Source organism: Jaculus jaculus, chromosome 16 (genome assembly GCF_020740685.1).
Source record: "Jaculus jaculus isolate mJacJac1 chromosome 16, mJacJac1.mat.Y.cur, whole genome shotgun sequence".
Taxonomy (NCBI): domain Eukaryota; kingdom Metazoa; phylum Chordata; class Mammalia; order Rodentia; family Dipodidae; genus Jaculus; species Jaculus jaculus.
In genome coordinates this window covers 17,910,236-17,923,569 of record NC_059117.1, presented here as the reverse complement: position 1 = coordinate 17,923,569, position 13,334 = coordinate 17,910,236, and the positions used below count along the sequence as shown (strand labels likewise).

The following is a 13,334-nucleotide window of genomic DNA, read 5'->3' as shown; positions in this document are numbered from 1 at the left end:
TCTTACCAAAGCTGAGAAGGCAACACGAATCTGTGGACATAAACATAAATATTTAGAAGGCAAGTTGAAGGGGTGGAGAGAATGAGATCTGGAGGAAGGAGGAGAGTGGCGTGGGCGGCTGACTCCTGGGCATGATGTGGCTGTGGCTGTCTTGAACTCACAGCAGCTGTGATTACCTGCGTGAGGGCAGCCCAGGACTGGGCCAGTCACCATTCTGTCATGGAATGGGAAGGAACTCAGGAGGCCTCACTAATCTCCTTATAGTTGGTACATGGGGGGTGGGGGGTAGACATTTTCTTCCATAGTATAGCCACCGTCTAAGGTTCCATATCCTGTCAGAAACTCTAAAGACACTCACTGAGTTACCAGAGAAGGACATGAAAGTAGGAAGTGGACTAACCGGGAAGAAGACATCAGTAGCTCAGCAGCAGTGGGAGGGGACAAAGGTCTATAAGTCGGGTATGGTGCCACATGCCTTCAATCTCTGCACTTGAGAGGCACGGGTAGAAGCATTGACATGAGCTGTAGGCTACCCCGAGACTAATCCCAGGTCAGTCTGGACTAGAGCAAAACCCTACTGCAAACAACAACAACAGCAAAAAATAAGGTCTATTAATGTAATTGACAAAGGGTATGGAAACAGTGCATTTCCTCATACATCTTTCACATGTCGATAGTTATACAATTCCAAAATGATTTTTAAATAATGTTAATACCTTTTTTGCTGAATTCTGAAAGAAAATGCCTTCCAACTATTGCTTTAGAAAAGAAACACAATGTATGCTTGTGAATGCATGCATGCATGCCACTCATACTTCAGAGCTGTTCTTTTCAAACTCCTTTCATCAGGCTGCAACTGCACAGATAAGCTGCAAAAAGAGTCATTCCAGGAAGTTCTGTGAATATTTTTCAACATATAAAACTGTGTTTAATTTTTGTTGAAATGTTTAAGTACACTGACCTACCAAAGAAAACAAATGAAAGAAAAATCAAATTCTGTCAGTAGCCAGTTGTTTACTTTTGAATTAACAGATTAAGGAAAGACTAAAAGGAGCTTCATAACTCATTTTATCTTTTTCATTTAGAATGCAACCCTAACTTTTCAAGCAAGATTTTCATAATAATTTGTTTTTCACTAAGTTATGAAAGTCTCTAAATATTCCTCTTATACAAAGACCAAATGGTGAAAATAAAAGGAAATCGAAATAATGTTAAATGTTTCTGCCATTTTTATCTTCTTATGTACATTTAAGTTAATAACTTTCCTGAATTTCCTGACACAATATTCTGCCAAGTTTTCTGAAGGTGTTTGGAGTAGTAAAATACTCCTTCTTTTGAAAATTTCATCATTTTTACATAGGGTAGCTATATTTTTCACGTAACAAACATCTGTTGCTTAAATATACTTGCTTTTTCCACACAAAACTTAGATTTTGAAATCAGGAAAAATAAACCAGACAATGTTTCTACCTACTTTAATTTTTTGTTCATTTTTATTTATTTATTTGAGAACAACAGAGAGAGAAAGAGGCAGAGAGAGAGAGAGAGAGAGAGAGAGAGAGAATGGGTGCACCAGGGCCTCCAACCACTGCAAATGAACTCCAGATGTGTACACCCCCCTTGTGCATCTAGCTAATGTGGGTCCTGGGGAATTGAGCCTCAAACCGGGGTCCTTAGGCTTCACAGGCAAGCACTTAACCACTAAGCCATCTCTCCAGCCTTCTACCTACTTTAATACTAACTACGGAAAATTACAAACTAAATAGATTTGAGTAGGCCGCATTTTAAGTCTACAAAATATAGAATAAACCTAACACGAATATATAATTTTTGTATGAGATTGTTACTTTTGTACTAACTTCTTTACTGTGTTTCTTGGAAATAAATAAGTTACATTTTTAATGAGAATATGTACATTTTACTTTAGAGATTGGGGGAAACTTAGAACTTCTAGTTAAAGTTCTGAAGACCCAAGGTATGCATGTTAAAAGCACAGAGAAGTATCCCTTGGGGAAAATGGGTTCATACAAGGTTTAGTCACAAACTTAAAATAACTGAAGACTTGTCATGGAAAATGACATCCTGGAAGGCACAGAAATATGTGTCACTGTCTTAAAAGGTATCATGGAAGAAACTTTAGAATAATTAAAGACGTCATGAGACACATCTTGCAGAAATGTAATGTGGATAAAGACAACTCTGCTAGAGAATCATAATATCCTTCAGCCACAACTTTCATAAGGCAAGTACTGGAGATTTGTAAACCAGTAGTCTGGTGGTCTGTATAACAATACATTTGAAATGCCCGTACTTTGTCAAAAGAGCAGTTGTCTTATAGAAATTGTAGCCAGTTTGTGAATATTCTGGCTCTCAGGTATGTATACATAATCTTCAAAAGTAAAGTGTATAAATAACATGGATACTTTAAAACAATGATAAAATCATAAATCATGGCAGTTGTCAATTTTGTAGAACTTTGTGTTTGAAGAATAAACTAGATTGTTTTTTAGCCCCAAATTAGATCAGGAAAGCCACACATGAAGTATTTACTGTCTCTCAGAGCTCATTTCTCTTAGAAGAGGGTAGATACTTTCTTTAAGAAATTCTGTGTGAATATTTTGTATGACAGTTTCTACCGAAGCACCATGGCAAACGTAGAAATCTTTTATTATAATTACATGTCACACATGTATGTTTTATTTCCACATATCTCCTTGAGAAATATAGTATAATTAACTTCTTTTATTATAGCTCCTCTTTTCTGTTTCCAAGAACCACTAAGAAAATCAACATGTATCTTAATACCCAACATATAGCAGGGGAAGAATCAATATAAATTTAAATTCATTATCATATACAAATTTCAGTTATCTCAAGAGAAGGATACAACTCATATATTAACTAGATGGTATAAGTCTTTCATGACACAGACATCATTAAGATTATTGTGGTAAAGGCAATAAATTATATTTCTGAAAAAATGTCAACCTGTTCCTCCTCCCAGTGTTCATTCTCCAGCTTCTCATTTTTGAGGCTCAACTCAGCTCCTTAGATCGGTCTTTGTGCAAAGTCCTCCCATTTTACTTATTGAAGCTAGGCTCAGAGAGCTATGGAGCCAAAAGGGTTCTGAGTGATCACACAGCAGTTCACTGTTGTCACAGTGAAGCTAGAGAGAAGACACAATAATGGTAGTCACATATCTATCCGGGTACATATAAATGGGGGGTCTTGATCATAGTCTGCTGCTTTATCTACATGAAACCAGATAAGCACATTGTAGGTTTTCCTTCAAGACTCTACAGAACCATTCTAAATGTGTATCAAGGGCACTGGTTGGAACCCAGGATACTCTGCCCACTTGCAAATGAGGTGTTTTTTTTTTGGCTGAGTTTTTTCTTTTCATTTGTTTTTGTTTTGTTGGGTTTGTTTGTTTATTAATCTCCTTTTTCTCAGCATACAAAAGCGTTCAGGAAATAAAGGTTTGGGTTTAGGAATAGTGGGCAAGAACATATTCTAAACAGCATTTTACACATGTACCTTTTGTATGTGAATACTTGAGTATACACATTAAAGTTGCAGGGTGAGATTTAAAACAAAAAAACCAACTCTCAAATACTTGGGCCACACCCCACCCCGCTTGTAACACTGTACAGTCAAGTGGGGGACTTCTGTGTTACACTGCTGGATCACAAGAATGTCATTCTGTGGTGTAGTCACATGGTGAGGGCAGAGGTGTTCACTTTATAAAATTTTATACTATGCAGCCTAGACATTGACTCACTTTCTGAGAGAGGTTTTGAGGAGCAGGAGCATATTTGACCATGAATCCTGTTACCAAGACTCTGAAACCCGAGCTTGTTTGATTCATTTCCCTTCCCTAAGATTGTGGCTAGGAATTTTGTTTTTCTTTGTGGCCAGTCTGAGTCCTGCAGATGTGCCATTTTCTACACGCTGGGCCACCACACCGCTTTATGCCTCACCAGAGGGGAGTGGCAGTTCCTGAGTCATGGCTCTCGAGTTTGCTTTGGGACTCTGTGATGTCTCTGGAGTCTCATCTCCTCCCTAACCTTGTGGTTTCTCTGGCTTGAGAATTTTGTCTGAGCTGCAAATGGCTTGGATATCCATGTCCTCACAGTGCCTGACACTACCTACACAAGACCATCATAATAGGAAGAAAAGATTGTGACATCAAAATAAAAGAGAGACTGATGGTTGGGGGGGATACGATGGAGAACAGAGTTTCAAAGGGGAAGTTGGGGGAATGAGGGAATTATCATGGGATATTGTTTACAATTATGGGAGTTGTTAATTAAAAAAAAAAAACTGGTCTGGAGAGATGGCTTAGCGGTTAAGCGCTTGCCTGTGAAGCCTAAGGACCCCGGTTCGAGGCTCGGTTCCCCAGGTCCCACGTTAGCCAGATGCACAAGGGGGCGCACGCGTCTGGAGTTCGTTTGCAGAGGCTGGAAGCCCTGGCACGCCCATTCTCTCTCTCTCCCTCTATCTGCCTTTCTCTCTGTGTCTGTCGCTCTCAAATAAATAAATAAATATTAAAAAAAAAAACTTTAAGGCTAGAGGGATGGCTTAGCCTTTAAGGCATTTGCCTGCAAAGCCAAAGGATCTTGGTTCGATTCCCCAGGATACAAGTTAGCGAGATGCACAAGGTGGTGCACACATCTGGAGTTCGTTTGCAGTGGCTGGAAGCCCTGGCACTGTCATTCTCTCTCTCTCTCTCTCTCTCTCTCTCTCTCTCTCTCTCTCTCTCTCTCTCTCTGTTTCCCTCTGTCAAATAAATAAATAAAAATATTTTTAAAAAACGTAAGAAACTCTAAGATCTGAATGAGAAAAAGAGTGTCATTTTCACATGTCAAATATAGATTGGAGTTTGTTTCTCTGTTTCTTGGATCTGTTGTGACCTATTCTGAATAACGTTCCATTGCAGAAGATTCTGTTTCACTAATTAAACTGATACATATGTTATATTGTATTAATCCAGTGCCGTAGATCATGCCACCTACCTTACATAACATCTACTCTGTATTTTTACATTAGTTATGCATTTAATCAAATACACGTGTTGAGTATCTGTGAGATAACACATACTGTGATGGATGAGTGGACATAAAGACTAAAGATGGACCCTGTCCCAGCATGCTTGGGCAGAAGGCCAAGTACTGTGAAGAAGGGACTGACGAACTGCTGTAACACACAGGAAGGGCATATAGTCAAACAGGGAACTGGGACCGTGAATGAGGAGGGTACAGACTTTGAAGGTGGGGCCATAATGGATGTATCTTTATATCATTAGGCCGAGCACAATAACTTCTCTCAATGTGTGGCGTTAAACAGAGGCTAGAGTGATCCTTGCTTTGAAGAGCACACAGCAGTTAGTCTAGCAGAGACACATGGGAGGAGAGCAGAGGTCTGGGGCCTCTGTGTCTAGAGGTGTGTGTGTGTGTGTGTGTGTGTGTGTGTGTGTGTGTGTGTGTGTGAACACAGAGCTCAGCTATGATGAATAGCAGGGGAGAGAAGAAAGGCCAGATTCTGCTGAACTTAAGAAGAGGCGTGGGCTGAAGAGATGGCTTAGTGGTTAAGCACTTGCCTGTGAAGCCTAAGGACCCCGGTTCGGGGCTCGGTTCCCCAGGTCCCACGTTAGCCAGATGCACAAGGGGGCGCATGCGTCTGGAGTTCGTTTGTAGTGGCTGGAAGCCCTGGCGCGCCCATTCTCTCCCTCTCCCTCTATCTGTCTTTCTCTCTGTGTCTGTCGCTCTCAAATAAATAAATAAAAAATGAACAAAAAATATTTTAAGAAGAGGTGTGCAAGACTATTGATCTGGAATCTGATGGGAAGTCCTGAAAGTAGAGCTAGCAGGAGATGGGCATGACCAAGTACGCTTTCAGAGAAATTCTCCTGGTACAATAGGGGAGTGCAATGGAGGACAGAGAAACCATCATGAAGTCCTGCAGGGGGCAGGGAGTGATGACGACCGAAACCTAGAACCATTCAGGGAGAAGTTATGTGTTTGCACCACACAACGAAACAAATCTCAGAAGCGCTAAAGATATAAATGTGAGATGAGTTAGTAGGAAGAAAATACAGATTTTTTTTTTAACATTTCTAGGATTGAGAATAACTTTTAAAACATGACCAAAGTAAATTAAATACTGTGCTGTATACTGGACGAATATAGGTTATTAGATCTAATTTGTGGTTTTAAGGATCTGAAGATAAAGTGAAAGAAAGAGCATTCCAGATGCCATGGGTTCACAGTTACACTGGAGCTAAATAAAAGGTTAACAGAGGGGGAATGGCTGGGTTGTGCTTGGCAGTGGAAAGGAGAGGTGAGTCGGAGCTGAAAATGAGCTGACTCTGATCCGTTGGGTTGGTGAGAGCAGGTGAGGACTGAGAGACTATTAGCTGAGGCAGCCTGTGCCAGGGTGGAGGAAGGTTGGCATGCTAGGTATTAGAGGCGTGTAAAGTGCATAGCGATGGGAGAGGCTTGGGAAGCTGCAGTTCTAAAGGTGAGGTGAACAAATGGGAAGTCAGTCCAAAAGGATCTGATTGTTGTCTACGGCTCAGTACATCCAGTGGAGAGTTCTGTGCTAAGGGAAATACCTTATGCTCTGCTATCCACAGTGGCAGCCACGAGACATACATGGCTGGTTGTTCAGCACTTGACATATTCCCCGTACAACGGAAGACCTGAATTGGTTTGTTTGTTTGTTTTTTGAGGTAGGGTCTCCCTCTAGCACAGGCTGACCTGGTTTTCACTCTGTATTCTCGGGCTGGCCTCAAACTCACGGTGATCCTCCTACCTCTGCCTCCAAGATGCTGGGATTAAAGGTGTGCTACACTGCGCCCGGCAAGATGTGAACTTTTAATTTTAGCCACCCTGGTGAGTGACTGCCATTTTGGACAGCACATCTGTAGACAACATGGAGTCCCTGGAAATGTTTTGTAGGGAAATTGTATGAATAGAATCTCATGGTGCAAAGATCACTCTGGTTGGCAGGCAGAGAATCAGTATTTATTGACATGAAGTATTGTTCTCATAACAAATTTATGATGTAAGCGGCATGTTACTTCCATTTTTTAAAGAAATTTTTATTTATTTATTTATTTGAGAGTGACAGACAGAGAAAGAAAGAGGCAGACAGAGAGAGAGAGAGAGACAGAGAATGGGCATGCCAGGCCCTCCAGCCACTGCAAATTCGAACTCCAAATGCATGTACCCCTTGTGCATCTAGCTAACATGGGTCGTGAGGAATCAAGCCTCGAACCGGGGTCCTTAGGCTTCACAGTCGAGCGCTTAACCACTAAGCCATCTCTCCAGCCCCCACTTCCATTTTTTGATATTAAAGAGACTAACATTTTGCTCAAGGTCACAATCTAGTAAGTGAAAGAATTTTAAAATGTAACTTCTTGGTCTTGGCAATGTCTTTTAGAATTAGGATTTTATTAGTCAATACATTTATCTTAGACTCTTTATTAGTTAATCTTTAGACAAGTTTAGGGTCACAGAAAAATTGAAAGAAAAGTACAGAGTTGCCTACCCCTTATCTCCACCCATGAAAATGAAAAATCCCCCTGTCAGTGACATCATTGCCAGACTCAGTACTGACCATATCCTCATACATCATTATCACCTAGTCTAGAATTTACATTAGAGTTCACTCTCAGTTTCTGACATTCTGTAGGTATTATTGAAACTTTGTTTAATAACAAATCCATTTACACAATAGTTTCACTGAAGTAAATTTCCTGTATTCTGCTCATTCCTTTCTCCTTCCATATGGCAAGTGTCCATCTTGGTGTTATCTCCATAATTTTCCCCTTTGAAGAACACCACACAGTTGGAACCAGTTTGTAGCCTTTTAAAATTGGCTTCTTTTGCTGATGCTATTCATATTTAAGCTTCCTTCATATGTTTTCATAGTTAGCTCATTTTCTTTTTCATTTTAGCTGAATAGAATTACATTGTTTGGATACATCATAATTTATTCACTCTCCTCCTGAAAGGCATCTTAGTTAGTTCTAAGTTTTGTGTGAACACTACATTTTCATTTTACTTAGGTAGATAGCAAGGAGAACAATGTTATACCTATGGTAAGATTCTTTTTCTTTCTATAAGAAAACTGCCAACCTCCTTCCAAATTGGCGGGACAGTTTTGCACCCTCACTAGCAGGGATTGAAGACCTTGGTGTACAACATCATCAGCATTCTGTGTTGTTAGTTTTGGGATTTTGCCTTGTTTAATGTATATATAGTGACATTTCATTGTGGTTTTGTTTGTTTGTTCATTTTTTGTTTTTTGACGTAGGGTCTCACTCTATCCCAGGCTGACCTGGAATACACTATGTAGTCTCAGAGTGGCCTCAAACTCACAGTGATCCTTCTACCTCTGCCTCCTGAGTGCTGGGATTAAGGGTGTGAGCCACCATGCCCGGCTTCATTGTTATTTTTATTTACCACTTTTTTTTTTAAATTTATTTATTTATTTATTTGAGAGCGACAGACACAGAAAGACAGATAGAGGGAGAGAGAGAGAATGGGCGCGCTAGGGCTTCCAGCCTCTGCAAACGAACTCCAGACGCGTGCGCCCCCTTGTGCATCTGGCTAACGTGGGACCTGGGGAACCGAGCCTCGAACCGGGGTCCATAGGCTTCACAGGCAAGTGCTTAACTGCTACGTCATCTCTCCAGCCACTATTTACCACTTTCTAACGGTGCTGGACACCTTTTATATTCCTGCTCAACATACGTATCTTCTTCAAAGAGCTATCTTTTTTAAATCTTTCTCCTATTTCCTAATTAGGTTGTTTCTTATTGTTTAGTTTTTCACCTTGTTCAGAAGGATAAAAAGCATCCCCTGATATCTCAACTAGGAGCCGACCTTCTCCCAAATATGTCTTGGAGTTCTCGTAGTGAAAGCAGGCCAGTTCACAGGACAGCAGCCCCAGACGAGGCTTCTCTCATACTGTGAGGGCCACTCCAATCGGAACAAAACAGATAAAAGCTAGAACATGACGCAGACCACAGGAATGACCACCACCCTCCCGTCTGTGCAAACATGACAGCTTTTTTCCCCCACTCACTAATTTACTGCTACTCCCTCATATCTCCTACATCAAAATTAAAATACTTGCTAATAAAGTTGCCTCCCCTTTTGTAATAGCACTAACTACAAAAATAAAACTATCTTTCCTGAAAGCCCAGGAGGATTACGGCAGTATTTTCTAGAATGCTTGCCTTTCAGGATTAAAGATGTACTACCTCAGGTAAACCTGACAATCCCACACTCTAAAGTAGCCTAACACAAGATAATCAAACCAAAGTAAATACTCCGGTAAAGGTCTTAGTGGGTAATACCTTAACAATATTGTTTAAATGACTCATTTTCCTTTAGCAATAAACGAAAAAATTATCACTTGTGGGATAGGATAATGTGCTTTAAAATAAAATAAAAATGTCCAGAAAATGTGATTATGCCTTAATAAAAGGCCTTTGTTTTTCTTCATAACAACATCCTTTCCTTTCTGTCTTGCAGGGATCATGTCTGACCATCAGTTTGGTAACCAGTTCATGTGCAGTGTGGTGGCCTCTCATGTGAGTCACTTGCCCACAACCAACCTCAGCTTCGTCTGGATTGCTCCACCAGCTGGTACCGGCTGTGTGAATTTCATGTAAGTATCCAAAGTCCTCCTGACAAGTACTGAAGGCAAATGCTACCTTTTTACATAAAGGATAACTATTTAGATGTGTTGAGTTGATGGGTTCGTTTTTAATTAAAACCATTATTTGAGTGTTAAAACAGGTCAAAACAAAAAAAATTAATTATCTTATTTATTTTACTGAAGGTTGTAGTAGGCATTGTTTTCAACAGGACACTGGGATAAATATTACACAGTGTTTCAAAGGCTAAGACTTGTGTCATCTCTCAATATAAACTATACTCCTTCCATTACCCCTCAGTTGCCATTCCATAGTTGGCATATGCTTCCTAGTTGGCTCTTGTTTGTTTTTATTTATTTATTTGAGAGAGAGAGACAGAGAGAGAAAGAATGGATGCTCCAGGCCCTCAGGCCACTGAAAACGAACTCCAGATCCAGACTCATAGGTCACCTTGTGTATCTGGATTCACATGGGTACTGGGGAATCAAACTCAGTCTTTCAGCTCTGCAGGCAAGCACCTTAACCACTGAGCCATCTCACCAGCCATTGTTTTGGGCTTTGTCTCCATAGCATCTGAAAAACAATTATAATGTATCTTCTCTGTGGTGGTCTCAATGCACATGTCCCCCACAGCCTTAGGTGGTTTTTTTAAGCTTCCTGTCCAGTGTCTCCAGCAGTCACGGGCCTGCTGGAGGAGGTGTGTCACTGAGGGAGGAACTTGAATCTAGCCTGCTTGTGTTCAGAGCAAAGCTTGAGCTCTGACTGTTCATGCCCTGCTGTGGATGTGTGATGCAGTGAGCCAGCTTTGTCTGCCACAGTGAAGCTTTGCCTGGGAACTGTAAGGCTGAAATAAACCCTTCCTCCCCATAAGCTGCTTCTGATGAGCTGTTTGTCCCAGCAACAAGAAAGTTAACTACAGCAGGGGTTAAGTCTTTATGGTGAGTCACGACATGGTGAATAGAGTTGCTGCCGCTTCTGTGGGTAAGATCAGTTCGTTGAGATCATTCCCAGGCAGTTGTGAGAGGTACAGGGAAAGGGAAGAGCAAACATGGGCCACTGGAGCAATCTCTCTGAGATGTTCTGAACCCGTCTTGCAGTTTCCTATGTTCCTTCCTACACTACTTACTATGTACACATATATACCGTATATATGTAGACTAATCCTTTCCCTAACTAGGAACTGCCCAGCAATACTTGAAGGAGATTTAACATTAGTTTTTAAATGTTAAACAAAACAAAAATAGCTCAAAAACTTATGATATTTGAAAATCACTGTAACTGCTATCCCTGCTTTTCTGCTTAACCTTGACAGTTAAAACATTGATGTCTTAAGTGGGGAAGTGTTCTTTCTTTTATTTATTTTTACTTTTATTTTTTAAAAAATATTTATTTATTTATTTGAGAGAGAGAGAGAGAGATGGGTGTGGGGAGAATGGGTGCTCCAGGGCCACCAGGCAGTGCAAACAAACTCCAGGTGCATATGTCACCTTGTACATCTGGCTTATGTGGGTACTGGGGAAGTGAACCTGGGTTCTTCTTCACAAGCAAGTGCCTTAATCACTAATGAATCCCTCTAGCACTTATTTTTTACTTTTACTTGATATAAATAATATTTATGTCATACTATGCCATATGCCATAATATTTATGGGGTATAATATTTAAGTCAGCATATATATATATATATATATATATATATATATATATATATAATGTGTAAATATCAAAACAAAAGAATTAACCTTTATATCCTCAAATACTATCATATCTTTCCATTGTTTCTCATTTTTCTCTCAGTGCCCATGACTTCTTTTAGATGCAGTGTTACTATCTAATCTTTATATGCTGTGTAGGCTTGGGGATTTTTAAGAATATATTTTTGGCCATGTATCATGGCTCATGCCTTTAATCCCAGTACTCAGGAGGCAGAGGTAGGAGGAATGCTGTCAGTTGAGGCCAGCCTGGGATTATAGAATTGAGTTTCAGGCCGGCCTGGGCTAGAGTGACACACTACAACAAAAATGAACAAACAGGGGCTGGAGAGATGGCATAGCGGTTAAGCACTTGCCTGTGAAGCCTAAGGACCCTGGTTTGAGGTTCTATTCCCTAGGACCCAAGTTAGCCAGATGCACAAGGTGGTGCGTGCATCTGGAGTGTGTTTGCAGTGGCTGGAGGCCCCGGTGTGCCCATTCTCTCCCTCTCTCTCTCTCTCTGTTTCTGCCTTTTTATCTGTCTGTCTTTTGCTCTCAAATACATAAATAAAAATAAAACCAAAAATTATTTTTAAAAAATGAACAATAAAATTGATATATGCAATTTATTGTTAAAGAAAATGCATCATTGGTCTGATAGTTTTCCAGAAACAGAATTTTATTGATTGCAATCTGACAATATTTTTTCCTCTTTATCCTCTGTCCTCGGTGCTTCTTGCAAATTGACAGTTTACTCTATAAGTTTTGTCAAGTTCAGGCCTGTTTTTATAGTGAGGAAGACTCCTTTAAATATTATTGTTATACTCTGCTTATTAGAAATTAAACTCCAAGCTGGGCACGGTGGCACATGCCTTTAATCCCAGCACTCGGGAAGCAGAGGTAGGAAGATCAGAGTTCAAGGCCACCCTGAGACTACGAAGTGAATTGCAGGTCAGCCTGAGCTAAGTGAAACCTTACCTTGAAAAAAACAATAATTCCAGCCATGCTTATAAACTTGTGATATGTTCTATAGGATATTTTCATGTTGTGTAACTTATATTATCATTTCATTTTTCACACACTTGGTTTCTTGTTTTCTAATTGGAATTCAAATCCCCTGAGATCAAGGATTACATACAGTATTTTCATATACCTAGTTGTTCCTAAGTACTGAACTCTAGATAATATAAGACTCTTAATAAATATTTGATATCATGTTCCATTGATCCTAAGATACAGATGTTATACAGGGAGATGTCTGAAATGGGCTACATATTACATTTGACAGCATCCATTAGTGATAATTGCAAGTATTTACTATTTTTTTTTAAATTTATTTATTTATTTATTTATTTGAGAGCGACAGACACAGAGAGAAAGACAGATAGAGGGGGAGAGAGAGAATGGGCGCGCCAGGGCTTCCAGCCTCTGCAAACGAACTCCAGACGCGTGCGCCCCCTTGTGCATCTGGCTAACGTGGGACCTGGGGAACCGAGCCTCGAACCGGGGTCCTTAGGCTTCACAGGCAAGCGCTTAACCGCTAAGCCATCTCTCCAGCCCAGCATTTACTATTTTACTTACTGTCTTACAATTAATGGTGTTCACTGGAGGGATGGCTTAGCAGTTAAGGCATTTGCCTGAAAAGCAAAGGACCCAGGTTCGACGCCCCAGGACCCACGTTAGCCAGATGCACAAGGGGGCACATGCATCTGGAGTTCGTTTGCAGTGGCTAGAGGCCCTGGCACACCCATTCTCTCTCTCTCTCTCTCTCTCTGTCTCCCTTTCCCTCTCCCTCTTTCTATGTCAAATAAATAAATAAATAAAAATATTTTGGGGCTGGAGAGATGGCTTAGTGGTTAAGCACTTGCCTATGAAGCCTAAGGACCCCGGTTCGAGACTCGATTCCCCAGGACCCACATTAGCCATATTCACAAGGGGGCACACGCATCTGGAGTTCGTTTTCAGTGGTTGGAG

The 13,334-nt window shown here is 40.5% G+C and overlaps 1 protein-coding gene across 2 annotated transcripts in view; it reads left to right on the top strand.

The window, feature by feature from the left end:
- Positions 1–13,334, top strand: part of Reln (reelin) — a 498,095-nt gene that overhangs the window by 127,698 nt on the left and 357,063 nt on the right. For both annotated transcript variants that reach the window (XM_045135772.1, XM_004652888.2), the window contains exon 3: positions 9,546–9,681. In XM_045135772.1, the coding sequence (XP_044991707.1) occupies positions 9,546–9,681 (136 nt within the window). The remainder of the gene's footprint in view (positions 1–9,545; positions 9,682–13,334) is intronic.